At 37.8% G+C, this 24,637-nt stretch overlaps 1 protein-coding gene across 4 annotated transcripts in view; it reads right to left on the bottom strand.

Moving 5' to 3' along the window:
* stil (STIL centriolar assembly protein) overlaps positions 1-24,637 on the bottom strand; it is a 46,479-nt gene that overhangs the window by 8,185 nt on the left and 13,657 nt on the right. For all 4 annotated transcript variants that reach the window (XM_087990615.1, XM_087990614.1, XM_043699254.2 and 1 more), the window contains 8 exons: positions 24,044-24,291; positions 20,073-20,156; positions 16,107-16,193; positions 14,290-14,440; positions 10,982-11,091; positions 9,120-9,207; positions 7,304-8,377; positions 3,540-3,723 (listed from right to left, as the gene is read on the bottom strand). In XM_087990615.1, the coding sequence (XP_087846741.1) occupies positions 3,540-3,723; positions 7,304-8,377; positions 9,120-9,207; positions 10,982-11,091; positions 14,290-14,440; positions 16,107-16,193; positions 20,073-20,156; positions 24,044-24,291 (2,026 nt within the window). The remainder of the gene's footprint in view (positions 1-3,539; positions 3,724-7,303; positions 8,378-9,119; positions 9,208-10,981; positions 11,092-14,289; positions 14,441-16,106; positions 16,194-20,072; positions 20,157-24,043; positions 24,292-24,637) is intronic.

The raw sequence follows: 24,637 nt of genomic DNA, 5'->3' as shown, positions 1-24,637 counted from the left end.
CTGCATTTGAGACTTTGGATCTCCAGATTAGAACACATAAAGAGGCAGACAATGCAACAGCCTCCAGTGCTACTATTCAACCATGCTCAGCATTAAGGTCACACTAATATCACACTGGAAATGCAACATGCCATGACTTCAGATAGCAGTTGTCTGTCAAAAGCTACTACTATAGATACAAGACCTACAGAAAATAGTGTACATTGTATGGTTTGTACAGAGGGTACCAGTGCATTAACTAGTTAATTGCCAACCTCTACACTGAAATATACTGAGAACTGTTGCAATTACCAGATTATTGGTGCAAATATGTTCTACCAGGAATGCGCCTTAGAACAGATTAGATAACAGGTAAAACCACAATAGCAAAATACTTTATTGCAGTACCAGTAAATTATACCATGTCAAAAACAGAAAATAAGTAAATTTTAAAAATATAGAACTGTTGAAGTTGTGTGTGTTTCTTTTAATGAAATATTGTGCTGGTTAAAAAGGGAAATATTCACTTAAAGTCAACCAGATGACCTGAAAAACTTTATAAAATGGTTGGATGAGTTGCACAGTTTTGGCTAGAAGAAGAGATCTCCAGGGTCACCCAAACCATGAAAAGTTAGTACTGGAATTAGAATTTATCCAAATAAGAAAGGAAAAAGACAGCAGGCCATCAGGAGTGGAGAATAGTTGTGGATTGATTCCCAGAGTATAAAACGCGTCCATGTAAGGAACACCAAAACATAATCATGACAAGGATTTTTAGTGATGTTTAAAAGTTAAAAGGGAGGGAAAATATTTTTAATGTCCTAAAAGTAAAGAATGAAAGCTATTTTCAAAAATAGCTTTAATCAATATTATTTTTAGTTTCTCATTTCAAAATTAGTGAAACTTAATTTTAGAACTTAATTTCATATGATTCCTCCAGTCCAACACTGAAAACTATTTTCTTAAATATTATTCGGTCTTTCTCGCAATCATAATACATAATCTTGTTGAATTAAAGTGCACTTTCGGATCCTTGTGGAATAGCAGCTGGAACTGTATGTACCAAGCTACATGGGTATTTTCGAAACATCATACTCTTTGGGCACACAAAGGAATATTTAGTAACATGGAGATATGAGGTCACATGTTTTAATAGTGAAGGACCACTCATTTCAGTTGATAGGTCAACAGTTTACAAATATGACAGTATGTAAACTTCACAGACTTAAAGTAACAGACCATTTAAACCTGAACCTTTATATCTAAGTAGGCAAAGCTGTCATAAGGAGCTTCCCAAAGGCGCTGATACTCAGTTCTTTTGTTTTATCATGTGACATTGCTCTCACTTTAGAACCTTTCCTACATAAACAGTAATTATAAACAACCATTTAATTTTCACTAAAGTATTTGCTTACTCTCACCTGGCCAAACTGACAATCTTCCCTTCCTTAAGTCTCCAGCTCTGGCAATAAGAATATGAATTTTTATTCATTAAAAGCTGACTAACCTCTCATAGTTATTGTGTTACACCTCTGCTATTCACAATTTTCATGAAAAACTTGCCTTCTTTCCTCTCATCCATTATAGGATGTGACTTTAGCTACAATGATAGGTAGGAACTTTATCTTGTGAAAAAAAGATATAAGGAGCTTGCAGATAGGAGGTGGTAAGTTGACTAAGTGTGCAGAAATCTGACAGATGGACTAGAATGCAACAAAAATGTGAAGTTTCTATTTTGGCATAAAATAAAAGAGTAGAGTACTACTTAGGACAGAACCAGTGCAGAATTCTAAGGTACAGACAGATGTATGCGTTCGAGTGCAAGTGTCACAAAAAAGTGACTATGCCAGTACTCTTAGTGATTATAACGATGAATGGAATGCTGCCCTTTATTCTAAGGAAAATTGAACATAAGAGGATGTTATGCTTCAGTTACACAGGGCATTGGTGAGGTCACATTTCAAATATTGTGCACACAGTCTTGGCCCCCTTACTTAAAGGAAGTACGTCCAATGCATTGGACAGAATTGAAAGGAGGTTTATAAATTGATATTTGGAAAGAGCAGGCTGGTCCAAGAGGAAAACTTTGGATAGACCAGGCTGGTTTCCACTCAAGTTTAGAAAAGCAAAGGGTGGCTTACTTGAAATAAAAAATCTTGAACAGTCTTGCTAAGGTGGTATGCAGAAATGATGTTTCTTCTCATGGGTGGGTTCTGAATTAGATGGCAATGCTTAAAAAATTAAAGTTGCCCTTTAAGGACAGAGGAGTTTGCTCCTCTCCCAAGAGCGCTCACCGCAAGGAACCCATGACATTGGTAGAGTTTCTCAGATGCTATCACATCTGTTTGGAAGATGGAAGTTTTCACACTATTGCTTCTAAAAATTATGTTTATGTCTTCAACTGAGAATTCCCCTTCCACCTAGTTACTGAGGCCCACACCCGCATCACTTATTTCTTGCATTTCTGTTCTCACCCCATTCTGCACCCTCCATGATGCCACAAAGCATACTTTTTCTCTCAGCATCTAAAGGGATGGTTCCCTCGATAATACCCTGGTCCATTATGAGCCACTCCTAACCTCCCTTGGATATTTTTAAATTCAAGTACAGGAAATGAGATACGAGTTTCTTTTACCTTTTTCCATTACAAAATCCAAGATTCTGAACACACCTTCCAGTCGATTTATTTGTACTTTTTGAAATTTAGTAGACTGCACATATTACTTACTATGTAGTCTCTCCACATTAGGGAGACTGACCATAAAGCAAGTGACTGATTTGCAATGCAGTCTGAAAGCATGATTCCAAAGTTTTTGGGCTGGTCATTTTAATTCTCTATCGCATTCCTGCTTTGAACTTTGTCCTTGGCCTGATGCATTGAACTTCATTCAATGACTAAGTTCCTGGGATAGCATCTGACCTTTAACTGAGCCTTTGTGCAGCGTTTTGAACCGATTGTGACTTTAGATGGTAATAGCTCCCCACTCCTTCCCCATCTCGTTTATTTCTTTAGCTTTGCTTTTTGAAAGCAGCTGTTCAGAATCCTATCATTTGTACCTCTTCTTGACACATTGTTTCTTAACCTTGTTACCACTCCCTTCAGCCTTGCACATAAACCCTGTGTCAATTAATCCTCACCTTTCACTCATTGACCCTCTTCTTCACAGCAGCCCCCTTTCACTTTCTCAAGAGACTTATTACATTTCAACTTTACTCAGTCCAGTGAAAGATCTGATCTGAAATGCTAACAGTCCCTCTTTCCACAGAGGCTACTAGACCTCAGTATTCTGAAATAAAAACAGAAAATAAAACAAATTTCTTTCACTTGATACCACCCAACAAACAGGGGATACACAAACTTGTTGCAAGTCTGGTGGACTATCTGCATTTTAAAATTTACACAAAATTGCTCAGAGAACAATTAAAATATCTTTCGGTAGATAAATGATATAGCAGCTCTCAAGAGAATGAATGAAATAGCTTTTATATTTCCCCAGTGTACAAAACATACAAAATCAAAAAAGAATTATTCAATCCATATGCTAAATATGTTGTTTTACCTGTGCTTACTGCAATGCTAACACTTTTCTTCATGTGGATTCCAGGAGATGTCTGGGTTTCTATAGCAACAAATTCCATTTGTCTCTCTGGCTGTGGTGAGCAGTCAGAAATACCAATATTCTTAGAAGAACAATGTGTCACAGGAGTTGTAACACCACTTTGCGTGCCCAAGAGTCGCTGAATCTGAGCAAAGCAAATGAATGTTAGCTGAAGAACAAATGATTTGATAGTTACAATACCTCAACATTTTGATCTATAATTAGATTAAAGATTGAAGCCCTTGGGGGTCAGTTTATTTTGTCATGGGGTACGATGGACTGAACTCATTGGTCTAGGGCATTAAGTGAGTAACATGTCTGTAAGGAAGAGAAGGTTCCAAATTAGACCAAAGAGTACATCAGGAATCTCTAGTCCTAGACAAACAAAAATTCGAATTTAGCCAAGTTAAAATGCTGGTGCAGCTGAGATCTCTCAGAACCAGTGGCTTGCAACATTATTTGGAGCATAAGAACGCCTCCAATCCAATCTGCAAATTCATTTAACATCATGGAGCTAAGCTAGCAAGTCAATAACACTTAAAATATGCAGTTGTTTGTAGCTACTGTTATACAGAACAGAAACAGCTGTTACTGTCTCAGCTAAATCACCTTGGAGGGATTGAGTTGATTTGGTTTTGCTCTAACTTCTCCCCTTCAAAAAGGGAGCAGAGTCAGCATTAGGGGAGGCAACTCAAAATTCTGAATTAGAGCTCATGCTAAGCAGTTAACAACACTGCAAATCAAGATAGTAATTAGCTACAGCATATGAGATCAGGTGTCTCTCCAATGGGGAGAGATACACCCAAGTGGTTATATAGCTTGAGAGATTTAATTCGAAAATCAAGTATGGCAAGACAAAGAGGTGGGCCTCTGAATCACCACAGCCAGTAACAAAGTTGAACTGGTGTACTTGCAATCACCGACACCTCAGTTAATTGACTTCTACCGTACTCTGAAACTATTCAAGTAGTATGATAACCAGTGCACATTGCTATTATTTGAAGTCCTATGGATAGTTTACTGATTTGGTGCTACACAATCTTTCTAATGTAATCAAAAATGGGCAATGACCCATGAACAGAGGAGCATGTTTTAACCAGGACTTTGTTTTTTTTCTTACTGTATAATATAACAACACTATTGTGGAAGAATATATGCTCACAATGTTCCAGTTACTTCAATGTTCTCACTGCCTGAGCTGAATAGTAAAGACAGGGAAAGGAAAAGTGCACGTAAAGACCAAATGTACACAGCCTCTGTGTCCCAAAATATTTAGTTGAAACACAGTTGTAGTCACTGTCATACTGTAGGGAAACAGACAGTTAAATATGGTCCTCCAAAAAAAAAACCAAATACATGACGAGCTAATCAGTTTCAGTACTTTTCTTGGAGACAATGTTGTCCAGGACATTGATAGAAATCTTCTATTATTTACCATAGCCAATGACAAGGTGATCACCAGTAACTTGACAGAGGACAAAACAAAAAACTCTGGTGCAGCATTTTATGATGCTTAGAAATATAAATCGACCATTGGGTTGGGAAGTTGGAAGCAAGATTAAAAAGATAATCCTTTGTACTGTTATGGTTACAGGAGTAGACAGGAAGAACAAATAAAAGACACCTTCACAACGGGAAAATAGAGTATTTTAATAGGCAATCAGGACAAAATCAATGAAGCTGTGGGATTTGGAGGAGGGGAGTGGTGTGAATATACTAGACATTTAAAAATCTCTGCAATGTCAACGCTCAATATAACGGAAATCTGCATTTTCAATTCCAGTAGTAATGCGTAGTATTTTTAATCTTGTTGCACATGTAGGTTATGGAGTAAATTTGCTGCATAATAACAGGCAAACTGCTGGCACATTTAGATCTTTATAGAGCCACGTGAACTGTAAAACCTGTTCCCGATTCTGAAGATCTGTCAACTTGTTAAGTTTTATGGAATTTAAAAGATTTGAATTAATGGCCTCAGTGTTACGAACGACAAAATATTAACAAATCAGGTTAATTGAGCAGATATTTCCTTACCTTACTTTCTCCTCGACTACAAGGTTGCCTATTTTAGTGAGCCCTCAATACTTAACCTCAATTTAATTATTTATTATATATTTTGATTTGACTGTTGAAATCAAAACCTGCTGCTCAAGATTCAACTTTGTTTTCTTCACCTAACATCTGTGCTTAGTGATTTACAACATCTCAGAAACAAGCAACATTGATTTTCAAATTCTCACCATGTTTCCAAACCTCTCCCTGAACTTGCCTGCTTCCTTGGTCTTGATTCTCCAGGCAGCAATCCCTGCAATCTAATACACTGTGGAAACTTGGACAACAAACAACAAGCCATGGTTCGATCCCAAGTTCTAATCACCTGCTTTACATATCTCTGCTTTTCTACCTTGCTTTCTTATTCAAAGATATTCTTCAGAAGTTACTTTCTTGTCAAAGTTTACCTTCTCACTCATACAGCCATGGAATCATACAGCATAGAAACAGAACCTTCAGTCCAACTCATCCACACCAATCAGGTTTCCTCAACTCAACTAACCCCATTTGCTCGAAGCCTTTCCTATTCATGTACTTGCCCAAATGTCTTGCAAATGTTGTATCTGTATCAGCATTTACCACTTCCTTTGGTAGTAGTTCCACATACGAACTAGCCTTTTAAATCTTTCTCCACCAACTTTAAAAATTATGCCCTTTAGTTTTGAACTCCCCTATCCTAGTGAAAAGGCCTTTGCTATTTACTTTATCTGTATCCCTCATGATTTTGTGAACATCTACAAGGTCACTCCTCAACCTCCTATACGCTAGTGAAAAAACTTCCCAGCATCTCCTCAGAACTCAAACCCTCCTGTCCCAACAAAATCTTTGTAAACCTTCTCTGCTCCCTGCTTCCAATTTAATAATATCCTTTCTATAGCAGGATGACTAGAACAGTACGCAGTACTCCAAAAGTGGCCTCACCAATGTCTTGTACAACCACAACATGACCTCCCAACTCATATTCACTTAATGGTTTGAGCAACGAAGGCAAGTATGCTAAACGCTTTCTTCACCTCCTTGCCAACTGTGATGGGACTTTGAAGGAACAGTGTACCTGTACCCAGAGGTCCCCCTGTTCGACAACACTCCCTGGGGCCCTACCATTATTGTATAAGTCCAGCCGTGTTCATCTTACTGAACACAACACCTCGCTTTTATCTAAACTAAACTCCATCTGCCACTCATCACCCCATCGGCCCAGTTGATCAAGATCCTGGTGCATTCTTAGATAACCTTCTTCACTGTCTCCTATACTACCTATTTTGGCGTCATCTGCAAACTTACTAACCATGTTTTGTATATTCTCACCCAAATCGTTGATACAAATGACAAACAACAGTGGACCCAGCACCAATCCTTGTGGAACACTGCAGGTCACACACCGCCAGTCCAAAAAAAAACAAATCTCCTACTATCAAGCCAACTTTGTATCCAGTGTTCAGCACCATGCTTTCTTTATGCTCCCCAGATACCCTTGAGACATTTTATATTTAGAGAGATATACTACATAAATCACTATCATAGAAATTATCAAAATACAGTGTACTCAAAAATGTCATTCAAATACAGAAGTTTCTAGTATACTAATGTTTCCTTTTTTTTGGGAGTGGAATTAAAAAAGACAAAGGGAAAAGTCAAGGACCGATGAAAAAAAATTATTAGAATCACCGTACCTGAGCTTGAAGGAGCTTTAGTTGTCTATCCTGTTCCACAAGAATCTTGTAAGCATTAACAGGCAATCCCATTGTTCCATTTCCTTCTTGATCATGTTCTAGACTTCCAATGGGCAAATGTAAACACGCAGAAGGCACTGTGCATATCTTACACTGATTTAGTGGTGGAATGTAAGAGCCGCCAGGTGATTTCATCAAACTGCTGTTTGAAGGTGATGTGCTTCCTACTTGTCCAGGTAAACTCTGGTTTATTGAATTGTTATTCACACACACAATACTACAGTGAGAATTTGGTAAACAAGTCAGAGTTTGTGGGCATGGTGTAGAACTACATTCATGACAAGATAGTGAATGGACTCCTTTTGCGCCATATGCTGGAGTGTTTCCTTGCCAATTAGAATTCAATGAAGGTCCACAACAGGGTCCATGACGTTGGCAGCAATTACAGTAACTAGTTGGGTATGGCATGTGAAAATATGGTGAAAATCCTAAATGCTGCATTTCAGGAGAATGAGATGGAAGGGGAGGAATGCACTGTAATGAATGCCGATTGGATTTGTTTGGAGATGGAGGCCTTTGTGGAAGCTGTGTATCAGACATAGATTGCCAGAGTCCGGGAGAAATCCCTCCTTTATTCAAAATAACATTCTTTATTGTATCAGCTGCATCAGTAGACATAACTAACTTTGGCTGATCTACAGAAGCATCAGGTGAAGGCCCACTTGGAGGAGTAGAGCAGGATGATGATGATGATCCAGAACTCTTACTGGCAAAATGACTACTTTTTGATTGCGACTTTGTTATTTTTTCTTTACAAGACTTAACAGATGCTACTGATCCATGTGAAAGAATCAGATTGTGTTTTAATGGAGGTGTTATCATTTTGGAGGTCACTCCCTGCTGCCCATTTTCAGAAGGTTGTTTGTTTCCATTAAAAGGTCCAGATGCTTCACGGGTTTTCATTGTCTGTTGCAATTTATTTTGTTGTAATCTTGTTGGAGTATACTTTGATTCTATAAAACTTCCATCAAATACAAGTGACAGCTCAGGTACAGAAGGATAGACTCTAGGAAACTGTTAATAGAAAGAAAGATTGATTATTCAAACTTATTTCATTTTAGAAATTAAAAAAGGTATTTAATGCAGGTAACAATTTTCAAAATGGAAACTAAGCTTATGACAGTTTGACCATTTTAACATCCATAGTGTGTGCTAGGCTCTTGTCACATCATGTCACTTAAAATCGGAGTTCAATTCATATGACATTACAACACTTTATTTTAACCATGCATCTCATTTGCATGACAAATAGTGCCAGGGATTGAAAAATACTGGAAAGGAGTCAAATTTCCAAACGTGAGCACAAGAATTGTAGATTGAAGTGTGCCTCAAAATGCTTCCTGTGCACATGATATATTCATAATGATATTCTTAAGCTGTAAACTTAAATCGTTGAAGATAAGAACAGGTTAAAGGATTAAGTTGCAAGTGAGTTAATCAAAATTTTACATGACGACGAGCGTCATGTGACAAAAGACAGCCTGGTTTAAAAAATAAGAAATGAGTGAAAAGAATCACCTAATTATGTGAAGATATACCAAGTAAGTTGTGCTCAGGATAAGATCCAGAAAACTGGAACTTGATTAATCTAATCTCCCAGCACGTTTACTGGAATAAAAGGTCTTCTCTCATTCTATCTTTAGTAAGTTAATCTTTAAATATGGACTACTGACCATGATAATATCCAACCCCCTCCCAGAAACACATTTAAAATAGTCCATGTAATTACTTTTTAAAAGTATTAGTAACTAATAACCTTTTGTACAACTGGGTGCGGACTTGGTGTTGGTCTTGGAGATAGGTCGTCTTCCTCCACACCAGAATCATTGTCACCAACTGACATCCTGTTGGAAAGAAAGACCCATTATACAAGTTAATCTGATTATTCAATTTTTAATAATATCATGCAATCTCGACTGACACTGACAAAGTAACAGATTTCCAGTCTCAGCCCATACACTCTACCTGAAGCAGAATGGAGAGTTGAATTTGAAATTTTGCTAATAATCCTGCTTAAATTTTAGCTTATATGCTTTTAGTCTAGTTGTAGTTCAACAGGAAAATTAAGAAAATACAACCTAAGGGGGAAAAAAAATTTGCTCAGCTCTGAGCAGGAATCCCTTCTATCACCTGAACATTTTGTATCAAACCAGTCATCTCCATATACGATAATTTTTTTTTTAATATCGGCTGTCACAACATTTAAAACATCCTGTCTATACTTAAAAGTCCATAGTACAAATTTACTTCTCAGTTCTGGAATACAAGATAATGAAACTAACAGAAGACTAAATGTGTCTTATTTGGAAGACATAAATAACAGTAACATCAAGTTTGGATAACTTGAGTTACCCCTGAGCAAATACTGTAGCAGCATAGCTAGAATACAGACATCCGTCCAGAAATGTGGAAAATAAGTCACTTTAAACATAGTTAATCATCCACTATTGGTGCAACATAACTACAACGTACACCATCTGAAGGATGCATGCAACAACCAGTGAGTTGTTGTGCTGCAAAAGCCTATCAAATACACCAACTGTATCACTTGACAGACAAGGGAACAATCATAACTGGGAGGATCATAATCTTCAATTTGACACCATCCTAACTTGGATGTTTAATTGCCATTCCTTCAGATTAGGTTCCCTAGTGTGGAATTAGGCCCTTCAGCCCAACAAGTCCACATCAACCCTCCGAAGAGTAAGCCACCCAGACTCATTTCCCTCTGACTAATGCACCTAACACTATGGGCAATTCAGCATGGCCAATTCACATGATCTGCACATCATAGAACTGGGGGAGGAAACCAGAGCATCTGGAGGAAATCCACACAGACAGTGGGAGAATGTGCAAACCCCACACAGATAGTCGCCCAAGGCTGGAATCGAACTCGGGTCCCTGGCGCTGTGAGGCAGCAGTGCTAACCACTGAGCCACTGTGCCGCCCAACTATCATTAGTTCAAACATTCAGTTTATGCCCTATCAAACATGACTGTCAGAGTACCTTTAATATATGGATCTGTAAAAATTACAGTTCAAGAAATCTATTCAACTGTGGATAGGTAAATGTTGATCTTGGAGATATCCACATCCAAGAATGTTTGTTTTTTAAAGCAGTTGGAACAATACACAAACAGGAGGTTCTGAAGATTGTACTGTTTTCTCATCTTTCTTAGTTCTGTATTTTTTTCATTATGGAAGCATGATCTTTATTATGGAATAAAACTGCTTATAAATCAAAGAGAACAAATTAAGATGAGGCGGACTACATTCTGCTTTTGGACATTGGATGCATGTGTTCAAACAACAAGGGAGCCTTAATAATGTATTCTCAGATACTGCTAGAAGGTGACCAGGCACTCATTACCCTTTAAGGGTGATGATAATTCACTGGGTTCTGTGGTGCCACCTACAACATGCCTGAATGCATCACAGTGCCCCCCAAAAAAATTCCATTTCAAGATAATGCACCAACATCAAAAGATATCCTCAACTTACAATGTAACAAAGATTTAGATTGGCAAATAGAGGTGCATTTCTTCCTGTTAATATGTAACAGTTTTTCAAATGCACTTCAAATATCATCAGAAATGCACTATGTTCAACAATACTTACGGAATGCCCATAATATTGCTAACCACTTCCTTAAAGAAATCACTGTTTGGATTTTTATTTTCATCACTTAGTTCAAATTCAGTGAGTTGTTTTCCTGAAGGCTCTATGCTCTGAAAAGATTACAAACAGAGTTAAACCGTCAGTTGGGGAGTGTTGTCGAAGAGGTACAAGGGCAAAGGCTCATAGTTCTTTGAAAATTGTGGTCATAGGTAGACAGGGTGGTTAAGGCGGCATTTAGCATGTTTGCCTTCGCTGCTCAGACCATTGAATGTAGGAGTTTGAAAATTGATGAGGCCACAGTTCTGGTTACCCTGCTATAGGAATGATATTATTAAAACTGGAAAGGGGGTAGAGAAGATGTACAAGAATATTGTTGGAACTGGAGGGTTTGAGTTAACGAGAGGCAGGACAGGCTGCGACTTTCACTAGAGAATAAAAGATTTAGGTGTGAGCTTACACAGGTTTATGAAATCACAAGGGCATAGATAAGGTAAGTAACGAAGGACTTTTCCCTAGGACAGGGGAGTTCAATACTAGAGGACATAATTATAAAGGTAACAGGAGAAATAGTTAAAAGGGATGAGGAGCAAGTTTTTCCACACGGATGGTGTGGAATGCACTGCCCGAGGAAGTGGTAAATGTTGTATAGTTACATTATTTAAGACATTTGGACAGATACATGAATAGGAAAGGGTTAGAGGGATATGGGCCAAATGCAGGCAAGTGGGACTCGACTTAGTTTGACAAACTTGGTCAGCATGGATGAGTTGGATCAAATGGCCTGTTTCTGTGCTGTTCGACTATTTAGATATAATTGTAGAATATTACTAATAACAAAGAGCCCTTGAAAGATTATTGCCAAGAAAAGAGTAGGGCTGATAAGGAAGGTAACTGAAGAGTTGAATTTTTAAAACGAACGAAGATGTAGGATGAAGGTAGAGACTTGGGTATCTGAAAGTGTGGATTAGCGTGGGCAAAGGCTAGTGGTGTTGCCAAAAACAAAAGCGAGCAGTCTTGACAGAGAAGACAGCATGAAGCAAGATCAACAAGCAATGTGTTAAAATTAAAAATGTTGGAGAAACAACAGATCTGGTAGCATTTGTGAAGAGAAAAAGAGCCAATGCTGAGACCCAAATGACTGTTTCAGAACAGAAAGGAGCTGGAAAATGGTGGTTTTCCTCCTGGAAAACCAGAGAAGAAAGTGAAAGCTCTTACAAAAATATTATGAAATATCTGAACAGATTGTGGGCGGCACGGTGGCACAGTGGTTAGCACTGCTGCCTCACAGCGCCTGAGACCCAGGTTCAATTCCCCCCTCAGGCGACTGACTGTGTGGAGTTTGCACGTTCTCCCCGCGTCTGCGTGGGTTTCCTCCGGGTGCTCCAGTTTCCTCCCACAGTCCAAAGATGTGCAGGGTCAGGTGAATTGGCCATGCTAAATTGCCCGTAGTGTTAGGTAAGGGGTAAATGTAGGGGTATGGGTGGGTTTCGCTTACAATGTAATGTAATGTAATGTAATGTAATAGCACCAAAAAAGCTGAGCTAACTGGAAGATCATAAGCAGTAGTAAGCCATTCATCCCATTGAGTCTACTCCTCCGTTCAATGAGATCATGGCAGATTGGAATCTTCAACTCCATTTTCCTGCTTTCTTCCCCATGCCGCCAATAATCCTGGATTCCCTTACTAATTAAAAGTCAGTCTACCCCAGCTCTGAATATACCTAATAACCTAGCCATCTGCAGTAAAGAATGCCATCAATTTACTACCCTCAAAAGAAATACCTCATCTGCCTTAAATGTGGTCCCCCTTATTTTGAGATTATGCCCTCTGGTCCTTGACTCTCCCAAAGAAGGAAATAACTTTTCTTCATTGACCCTATCACGCTCCACAAGAAGCTTGTAAGCTTCAATAATATTGCCTCTCACACTTCTATATTCCAACATATACAGGCACAATCTACTTAACCTTCCTTCATAAAGGCTGACACCAAAACAGAAAGGAGCTGGACTGCTCCCAATGGCAATACATCTTTCCTTAGATAAGGGGCCCAAAATTGTTCATAGTATTATGGCTGAGTTCTGACAAATGCCTTGTATAATTTTAACAAGGCCTCCCTAACTTATACTCAATTCCCTTTGAAATAATTAAGATCAAGGTGATTGCTTCACTTCCTAGCACCCGATTGAAAAAAATAATTGGTCCAGCATGAGACTTTGACTAAAAAGACTGATACCATACAGGAAACATAACATCTACATATTATAGACAAATTCTAGATCAGTGAATGCCATTGAGTCACAGAGTTGAGAATTGATTTTTAAAGGACTTCAGAAGTGACTATTGGATTGGGAAGAGATGCCTTTGTTAGTTAACCGATTTTAGCTAGACTTTAAGAATGGAATCAGGTAAAGGTAGTTTTATGGTCAGAACATCAATACAACCATATAGAGGGTCCTGTTTTCAGTAAAAGGATGCTTTACTAGAGCAACAAGTTATATAAAACCAGAAATCTACTTGTTCCAACCAGAGGAACGCAACCTCTGAAATCCCAATGCAATAAGCTGCTCAATAGCTGCATGTTCTTGTAGGGAGCAGCAGATCAGCATTCCCAGAACTCTTAAATTTGCCTGTGAAACATGTGGCTGACTAATAGAAGGTAAAACTGGACTATATGCAAAACTAAGTCATATTATCAACCATTTATCCATCATATGAGTTAGGATAACATGGTACACGTTTATAAATTTATTCTTTCATGGCAAAGTCATCATCTAGTGATCATCCCTAATTACCATTGAGAAGATGGCGGTAAAAAGCTGCCTTCTGGAACCATTGCAATCCATGTGGTAAAGGTACATCTAATGCTGGAAAGGTATCTCCAGTATTTGTGAATAGTGAGGGAAGTTCCAAGTCAGATGCGGAACTTGGAGCAGATTGCGCAGGTAGTCGTGTCCCCTTGTCTCTATTACACTTATCCTTTAAAGTGGTAGGTTGGCAGCTTGGAAGGTGTGATTAAAAGAGAGAGTCTTAGAATACTTCAGTGCATCTTGTTGCCATTGATGTGCTGGTAATGGAGGGAAAGAATGTTTAGATGGGGTGCTGATCAAATGGATATTGGAAATGACGAGCAAAATTGGAACTGCAATTATCTAGATAAGAGGAGAGTATTTCCATCATACTCTCCCCACTGGTGTCTTATAGATGGTGCACAGAAATTTAGAAAAAAGTTAGCAAATTGACTTTTTGAAAAATGTTTACAGTAACTTGAAGAATGTGATTCTTTCCTTGAATAAGCCCATATACTTACGGTGCAAATATTCAGCACTTCTGTACTAGTAAGCAGCTGGAAATCTAGTTTCTGATGCTCACCGCAAGGATGGCATTCATAGAATTCTGGCTGTCTGTGCGTAACTGAATAGAGAACTAGAAGAAAACGTTTCTGTTCAGTCGAGAAAACTCTAAACAAAAAAAAAGAACCAGGAGTTATCTTGTAATATTGGACAATAGGTTGAGGCATCAGATTAAAACACTCTGGAAATTATTCAGCATTTGACCAATGTGTGCAGTCATGGCTGGTTCATTTTGAAATCTCATCAATGGTAGCTTCCAGAATGTTGAAAGCAGCATTCTGAATCCTTTGATTAAGAAGGGGCTCGAGCCCTCAGATGAAGAAAAGTTTCGCAATTCCATCACCAATACCAACTGAATTATAGCCCTTCAAATAAAGGAAATCAATTTGAAAAAGAAAAAGTTAGCAGTGCAGAGGTCAGGAATTCAAATTCGGCTATGAAATTGAAGTTGATAAGCCTTATCATCCATTAGCGGGCACCAAAAAAAATTAAACTGAATTGTCAAATTGATGGTCAAAATGGTTCAAGAATTTGCCTCTATATGCCTCACTTGGGATGAGTACAAAAGCAAGGAAGTTACACTAAGCCCCTATAAGTCAGTTTTTAGTATCTTCAACTCTGAGCACCACACTTTGTAGTCTTGCCAAGGACTGACATCCTTTACAAAGGTGGTTTATTAAACTAGTACTAGTGAAGAGGGATTTCAGTTAAGAAATAGAGGAGAATCTGGGATCTTTTTCCTTAGAGCACAGGTTTGAAGGAGATTTAGCAGAGATATTTAACTGAAGATTTAATAATCAATATTGCAATGACTTTTTGAAAGCACATGGAGAAACATTCATTTGGCAGGAGGATTGGTAACGCAAGGTAACAGATCAAAGATAATTGGTAAAAGAGGAGGGATTAGGTTTGGAGGGATGAGTTTGAGTTTTTTTAAAAAAGTAAATGCAACTTGCTATGACCTGGAATGCATTGCCTGAAAAGGATGTTGCAAGCAGATTGAATTGTTGAAAAGGAGCAAAACGTATGCTTGTGCAGAAGTTGCAGAGAAATGGATCTCTTACAAAACAGCTGGCACAGGCAAAATGGATGACAGACAGACAACCACAGAGCTACATGATTCCAACTTACTGCTGTCCCACATCAGGTAACTGAATAACAGAGTGAAGTATGCAACTCATCCAAAAGCAATTGCTATAATTTGAGCAACAGTTTCCTGCTACCTTATTGAGGCAATGGGGATTAGGCAAAGAGTATAGCTTTGTTAATACAAGTGTATTCCAGCACAAAAGCAGCTTTGGAATGCTGAAGCTTGCATACTGTTTTGACTTTTGCAATTCCAGTATTAGTGAGTTCTCTAATAGAAATGGAACCACTAATTTTTTGTGAAAGAAACTTTGATATTTTGCTTCCTAAAGCTCATAAATAGCATTAACATGTGGGTTCTTTGCAGAATAAAAACAGCAAAAATATGAAGTTTTAAAGCTCTTGTAAAAGTTCTAATATAACTATTTTTAAAATTCGTAACTTCAAGTTTCAAAGCTATGTGCAACATTTAATTAAAGTCAGATATTGGACACATTTAACATTGGCAGTAATAAACTGAAATGGACTTAATACCTATTCCAGCCAAACAGTGGTAGGTTATTAGATACAAAATTGGAGAGCACAAGTACTTATTTTAATGAGACATAAATGGTTCAATTCTTCGGAAAGTTGAAAATATTCATCTGTTAAGAATTATTTACCAGAAAAGGATCTCTTCATATCTCACCTCTCTTGAATTGAAGAACTGAATAGATAGCGTAAGCAACAGGCCCAGACTTGTGGACTACGAACGTGTGTTGCACCGCTCAACCAACTGGAATATCAAAAATGTGAATCAAAGTTACAAAAAAAAAGACTTGAAAAATATTTTTCACAACTGCAAGTTTGTGTGGAGAAATGCTGTGTTCTCAACAAACTAACATGCAGTGACACTGAACATATGTTCCAAAGTTGATAAGAGAATTTTCAAAAAGGGAAAGAAGAAACTACCGTTGGAAACAGGAACTTTAAAAAAGCCAAAAACACATCAGCAGGGATTTAAAAGGCAGCTAGGGCAAATTCTAGCCTGCAAAATGTTGGTACATAGAATTAGTTTTTTGATCAGTTCAATTAAACTTATGTGAAAATTAGACTTTAAAGTAGCAAGCCAGAAAAAAAAAGTGTTGAAGTTGCACTAGTGGAGGAGGCCCTGAACTTACAACAGCACAGAAATCAATATATGAACTGCAGCACGGTTGATCGCACCACTCTACGCAAAGTACTAGCCCAGACTGCACCCCCCCTGCTTATTCAAAACAAAAAGTCATTTTGTGGAAGAGCTGGTGTTGAACTGGGGTCGACAAAATTTAAAACACCACCACCAGGTTTTAGTCCAATAGGTTTATTTGGAAACACTAGCTTTTGGAGCACTGCTCCTTCATCAGGTAGTTGTGCAGCAGGATCATAAGACACAGAATTTATAGCAATAAATTACAGTGTCAAGCAAGTGAAATGATATATTGAACAAAGCTGGACAGCTTTTTTTTGGGGGAGGGTGTGGGGAGGAGAGAGAGAGAGAGAGAGAGAGAGAGAGAGAGAGGAAGCATGTGAATGAGAGCGAGAGCAAGAGGGGGTGGAAGCATGTGAATGAGAGAGAGCGCGAGAGAGAGAGAGCGCGAGAGCGAAAAAAAGAGTACGATGCTCAACTCGATCAGCGAGAGACTGGAATGACCTCCTCAGGAGATATGGGATGCAACTGATAGTGAATAAATAGTACACTACTTCCTGGGAGCCAAAAAAATTACGCCATGTTCGCCCTAGCCTACAATGTATTAATTGATAAAGATGAGCACCTTGCCAAGACATTACTTATGCCTCCCCTTTCGCCTTTAAAAACCGCCAAACCTTAAACAGACCATTGTTTGCAGCGAACTCCCCAGCCTTCAGGACAACATGGACCACTACACCACACAACCCTGTCATGGCAACCACTGCAAGACATGTTAAAGTGTCAACACTGATACTGCCATTACATGTGGGGATGCCACCCATGTGGCTCAGCTAACATGGTCTGGAGCATATGAGAGAGACAAAGATGCCCAGAGGCATGGCGAGACCAAGCAGAGGCTACAACAATGGATGAATGGACACCGCACAACAAATAACAGACAGGGGTGTTTTCTCCCAGTCACAGATCTCATCAGCAGTCAGGGACATTTGGCCTCGGATCTTTGGGTGACCATCTCTCCAAGGCGGACTTCAGGATAGGCAACAACAGAAAAGGGCCAGGCTGAGGCTAATAGCCAAGTTCGGCACCCATGTGGATGGCCTCAACCAGGACCTTGGGTTCATGTCACACTACAAGTGACCCCATTCCACACTCTCTTACAGGCTTATACTCTATCTCACACAAACACTCCCTCTCCCATGCACACACACACACACAAACAAGTCTATGGGTTGAATTTGTATTTGCAGAATAATATTTGCAGATACATTCTATTTTGTGCAATTTTTGAGCAAGCTGCAGACAATCCATATAATATTTTGTAAATTCTTCTTTGGAAATAGAACTATTCTGTCTCAAAATCGGGACACAAACAAGCTCTAATCTTACACCTTTCATGTATTGTCTGAGCTGAGATGTCACCTTTTGTTATAAAACCTTAAGTTATCTCGAGAGGTTGACTTAAAAGTAGTACATACTAATGAACTGAAACTTGCAACCCATTCTAAAAGATGAAAGACTTAACAGCAATCTAGCTTTGTTCAATATATCATTTCAGTTGCATGACAATGTAATCTTTTGCTATAAATTCTGTCTTATGGTCCTGCTCCACAACTACCTAAAGAAAGAGAAGCGCTCCGAAAACTAATGCTTCCAAATAAACCTGTTGGACAAAAAAAAAAAGCATACAACCCTTCTAACTAGGAGCTGCTGCAAAACTTATACCAGAAAACAGGAAAAAAAAATTACAATACAGCATCTATCTTCAGATACCACTAATAAACTGCTCCTTGCCACCAGATAGTCCTCAATCTAACTGCCCTTTTGCTCATCTCCATTGTCCTTCTGCATCCCATTCGCACATCAGTAACTTTTTCAACCTCCCTCTCTACTTGTCTTCTCTCCCACTTTGAATCAATTATCTTGCCATCTTTGTACTTCATCTGACCTGAAAAAGCACACTAGGTATTGCTTCCTTATTTACAAGGCAATACAAGGCCAAACAGTAATAAAGTAAAGATACATACATTATAACCTGCTTTGGCATATTTTGAACGTGAAACTGTTAGCATTCATCATAATTAGTTTTCTGAAACTCAGGAATTCTATAACCTGCTTGATTGGGAAATCTACAAGTTAGCATCAGCGAATTTCATACACAGGCAGTATTGGTGAAGTTCAATGAAACTACAATAAGTAGAAACTATTGAACCATTGCCTTTTAATGCTAATAGTCTGTTTAAAAAAAATCTTTGGAATTACAACTTTTTGAATAAGACTTAACTGCCAGAGTTCATAATTATTGCTGAACAGGCTTTCTAGCTCTGGAATATCCACATTCATAAATACAGGATGACGAATTACTCCTTTATGATCATTTTCAAAAATTTAATATCAACTTCTTCCAAATCCCACGTGCATGTCCCATTCATTTAAGGTTTTACATGAAAGCAAACTAATCAGATAAGAACATCAGCACATTTTAGTTTTTAAAAGAACCTAAAGAACTGGAGATGCTGTGAATCAAAAGCAAAACCAAATTGCTGGTAAAAATTCAGCAGGTCTGGCAGCATCTGTGAAGAGAGATCAGAGTTAATGTTTCAGGTCCGGTGACCCTTCTTCAGACCACGTGCATGCAAGCACATTTTAGTTCCTCGATTGCTGTTAGATTCAAGACTGCAAATGCGATTAAGTAGTTCATCACAATTTTGCTGGAGTATTAAAGATCCCTCAACTCCAACAAGTTGACACCGAGAACAAAGAAAACCATTTACTAGAATGTTGTGACCAGCTTTCTTCAAAAATCAATGGCAAACATCACGGGCGGCACGGTGGCACAGTAGTCAGCACTGCTGCCTCACAGCGCCAGAGACCTGGGTTCAATTCCCATCTCAGGCGATTCTCTGTGTGGAGTTTGCACATTCTCCCAGTGTCTGCATGGGTTTCCTCCAGGTGCTCCAGTTTCCTCCCACAAATCCAAAAATGTGCGGGTTAGGTGAATTGGCCATGCTAAATTGCCCACAGTGTGAGGTGAAGGGGTAAATGTAGGGGAATGGGTCTGGATGGCTTGCGCTTCGGCAGGTCGGTGTGGACTTGTTGGGCCGAAGGGCCTGTTTCCACACTGTAAGTAATCTAATCTAATCTAATCTAATCTAAACCATCACATTGCTGATTACATGACCCAGGAAATACTACAAACAAACAAACAAACATTCAGGCGCTCAATATTGTTAATCTCTGTCTTAACATTGCTGCACATTGTATTAGATAAAAATTAGAAACATAATGAATGACTAACAGATGATATTTATGAACTTAGTGGTTTGTACTCCTTTAGTTACAAAGCGTTCCTGCTGAAACCATAGTTTTCATCTTTTACACATTGGTGTTGAAATTTTAAAATTTCCATTTGCACTTTTCACTACAATCCTCGTTTCTCAAGGCTTTAAATTGAACTCACTTTTAAACACTGAATTCTCTACTTACATTCCTACTAAAGGCAAAGTGAATACTTTTGGATCCGATTCAAGTATTAATAGAAGCTTGCGTGTCTGATCCATTGTAAGATACCTGTAATTAATAGAAACAGATAAAACAGATGCACTTTAAATTTTAAATGTGAATTCACAAAAAGAAAAGCAGAAAACATTTCATTTCCTGTCATATATGGTAAAATAATGTAGAAAAGGAACATAAAACAATTCCTTCACAATCAACTAAGATGACTAAAATAAATTCCATGCCACAGATACAGCATGACTTTCAATAAGTACAACATATATATTTATCAGTTAATACAATTATTAATGACTTTTTCGAGTACTGTGTTCAGCTACAAGTTGACAGCTACAGTAATAAAAAAAATTAGGAAATACTGAAAAGTTCATAAAAATCTGTATCTTATTAAATAATGCTTTAATACAGCTTTAATTTTAATCTATTTATTATTTATTCAACCCAAAAAGGAATTACCCTTCATTCTGACTGCCCATTTCTGAAATGCAACATTTTATAATCAAAAGAGGAAATAAAAAAAATTTAAAGATCACTTTTCTTGAGAAAAATGGTCACTATTAATTGACTACATCCAATATGGCCATTTTATTCTGACCCTCTTCATCTACCTTTATAAAATGCAAAGTATTAAAAATTCAATAATGAAGTATATTAATCATACATCAATTTTTCAGATAACACCTCATTTTGCAATAGGTATGACCAGTCTTTTTACTGTTTGATAACCAAAAGCCAGCATTTGGATCTGACGGTTATGACAAAGATGGGAGTGGTGCACAGTCTCGCTTTAGTTTCACTGCATCACAAGTCCCAACATAATTATAACTGCTTTACCCGGATCCCTGTTCCCAATATAGTTAACTCTCTCTTGAAAACTTAAAAAGCTCCATAAACCACTTTTCTTTGATAAAGATTATATTGTTTTATAACAAAATCAACTTGTAAAATGAAGATTCAAAATTAGTTAACACACTTTGTTTAAAACAACATTAAAATCAGTATTTCCTCCTCTAAATAATCAAACAAAAACATATGCATATTTGCACACCAGGTTTTTTTTTGGGTGGGTGATGGTGGGGAAAAATTGAGAGGAAGAAAAGGTGAGAAAAAAGGAAAAAAAAAAGGATTTGTCACTACAGGAGATTCACTTGAGAGAAAAAACATACTTGGCTGATAGTCTCAAACACAAGCAAGAGGTCTCTAGAATCATTGCTCACATATTACTCAAACAGTATTTATGGTTCCCCTCAATGTTCTCAAGGAGGATAAATCAGGATTTAAAAATGGATCAGGGCTCCAAGTATCACTTTGAAGCCATCAGTTCTTTTTTCCAGAAAACTGGAGAACAGGGCTGCAAAACACTTTCCCGATCACATCAAGTTGACCTTAAAATGTTTTTCCTTCCCTAAGCTGTCTACCAACTGGAAAAGCAGAAGCTACAACAGTCATAAACCAAATAAGCAGTTATCACATGTGATTTAAGAATGGCACTGCCTCAAAGAAAATAATTCCTTTCATTGACCTCAAGAAAATCCAGCTAACCACAATCTTTCAAACTAATCTATACAAATTAATTATGTAGCCATTATAACTTTATAGACTCACAGTTTGATGTGACTCGTAAAATGATATTGGCGGTTTCTTAATTCTACAGAATATCTTACATAGCAAGTTTCTGGGGAGGTATGAGGGAGCAAAAAGGAGGAGTGTTTTACTACTGTATGCTTAGGGTGGTAACAGAAATATTTTATACTAAAAGCACACTTCAAACTTGAACTGATTTCTTGAACCTGTTCTCTAAATTGTCCCCAGTAGCAATCATAGTTTGTAACAGATATGATTTCAATCTTGAAATTTTCATTCCCTTTTTGTTAGCAGTCATAAGCAGGTATCAATACGGACTCTCGTGTTCATGGTATAGATTGACACAAGACAGGCTTAAAATGTACTAATGATTACAACAGTATTGAACATACAAAACGAACCACTTTCTTGAGAATTATCTTGTACATAAAAATCAATCAACCTAGTAAAAAAAGCAAACTCAATTGACTCAAATGAGTGAAAAAATACTTAAAAATTAGATTGCATGATATTATTTACATAACATCATGGAAGCAACACATTTAATCAATGCTGGAAAAAATTCTTTTTTGAACAGCATTAATTTTTGTCAATAGCTACAGCACACAAATGTAAAATATAGGTATATGTAAAAGTAATACAGGCTGAACTTATCATTAATCAAAAATGCCATAAAAATGGTTAATTGGGACGATCAACTATAATTGAACATAAAATGGATAGCCAAAGAATGGCTAATGGATTTTTCCATCTATTCGCCACATGAGACTCAGCCAAACACAAAAAAATGCTTTATAGTCTAGGTTGATGACGGGTCAGTGGTTGGGACAAGTCTTAATTTGTATACCAACTGCAAATGACATTTGCTTTTTGCCTTGATTAAGAATCCTGTAGTTATCCAATTCTTAAAAAGATATAGAAGCAAATTACTGCGGATGCTGGAACCTGAAACCAAAAGAGGAAATGCTGAAACATCTCAGCAGGTCTGGCAGCATCTGTAAGGAGAGAAAAGAGCTGACGTTGCGAGTCTAACTGACCCTTTGTCAAAGCTACAAAAAGGAGAGAAATAGAGAGGTATTTATAAGAGGCTGAGTAAGCCGAGTACCAGTAGCCTCGTATAAACACCTCCCTATTTCTCCCCTTTTTTTTTTTAAGCTCTGACAAAGGGTCAGTTAGACTCGAAATGTCAGCTCTTTTCTCTCCTTACAGATGCTGCCAGACCTGCTGAGATTTTCCAGCATTTTCTCTTTTGATCTTAAATGTATAGGCTCCACTCAAAATTATTGAACAGTAATACAGAGGAACGTTGATTATCCGAACGAGATGAGTGGGCACTATTCCATTTAGATAATTGATAATTCAGTTAATTGATTCAATGCCTCTCCTTTGGGGTTAGGAGTTTTCAGAAGTTTCCTTTATCCTTGCTCACACACTCTGTCTCCGGGTTTGTTTCTGAGCACAGACACTCATGTGTAAGGGACCTGCAGCATTGCTGAAGCCTCCTACCCCCTCAACAGTTCAATGGGATTGACACAGCGAGCACTTGCTAAAGTCTGCTTACCCGTTCAGGAGACTAGGCAGCAGCACACTGCGTGCAAGAGCACTCCACCTAACCTCCCCAACCGAGGCAGCCAAACTGAACACCAATAGTAAGACTGTTGTTGTGTTTGGGAGGGGGCGAGTCTCCAAATAACAAAACAAACAGACTTTTTACTGCAGGTTTTCCTCAGGTTCCATCTTTGCCCTGTACAGGACAATGTTGGAGAGATTATCTGGGGAAGGGGGGGTTTAGGGTACAGCCTTTGTGTCAAACTGCAGGGAAAGCTGAGGAGGAAAGGAGAGTCAGAGAGATTTTAATCATTGTAAAACAAAAGGTGCGATTACTGTAAGAAACACCGCTGATGTAATGTTTCGATCGACACCTCAAGATCTCATTCAGATAATTCAGTATTTGGATAATCAAGGTTTCTCTGTATATCATAAATAACCATTTCATTTTGTAGGTCACAAATTGTTTAACAGCAATACAAAAATTGTCACACTTTGGGTCAGATGCAAAAGCAAGTTAAACTCAAGTTACCATATTGTTAATCATTGCATGAAAATTTTAAAGTTACCAGTAACAAATGCCAGAGAAAATTTAAAATTGCAAGTTTGAGATGTGTATCCTACTGTAAAGATGGTATATTAATACTTTATACTGAAATCACACGTACAGTCAATCCAATTTTTAAAGTTAATTCTAAATTCTTGTCCAATATCTATTGCCCAATTTGTTCCAAGTTATCTTTAAATATTTATAAATTCATAATGACATTCTTACAAACTTTTCAACTACCTTCTCATAACCAACTTACCCAAATTTGTACGTCCCTTGAACCTGAGCAATATTTAATGGGCTTGTTAAATTTCTTGCCAAAGCTGTAGGAATTATGGGAACTGCGTTGATTGGAGTGGCATCAAATGTGATTGCTACTGTAACAGCTGCCCATTGGAGTTCCAAGCTTAGATTATCCAAGTACTCAGTACAGTTAATGCGACCTCTCAACACAATGAGTCTGGAAGAGTCAATTGTTTCCTTGCTACAGCAATAATGGTATAGCATCTGGTAAATTAAGTCATAAACAATTACTGACAAATCTGTATTGCGTCTATTATTCGAACACAAACAAGTACATGTCAAATCCTCAAGACTACCACTTTCAGAATTCAAAACAAGGATTGCCTTAATCAATAGAGATAATATAATCAACTTCAGATATTCTAGCCAATTGGGATTAAAAAACACTTTTAATAATCATAAGGGAGTATGTTAGGGCAGCTTGTCCTGGTATATTTTTATGCAGTTGTACAGCATCAATTTTGTATAAAATTGAAATATTTAGAAGTTGGACTCCTGCGATTCATCGAGACCTGAAAACATTTCCTTCACTTGCTTTCTTAGGAAGTGT

The sequence above is a fragment of the Chiloscyllium plagiosum genome, unplaced genomic scaffold (assembly GCF_037043375.1).
Source record: "Chiloscyllium plagiosum isolate Xiang-an unplaced genomic scaffold, Cpla_swu_hap1 HiC_scaffold_9, whole genome shotgun sequence".
In the NCBI taxonomy this organism is placed as follows: Eukaryota; Metazoa; Chordata; class Chondrichthyes; order Orectolobiformes; family Hemiscylliidae; genus Chiloscyllium; species Chiloscyllium plagiosum.
Note: the sequence above shows the minus strand (reverse complement) of the source record. Positions and strands in the feature narration are given on the sequence as shown.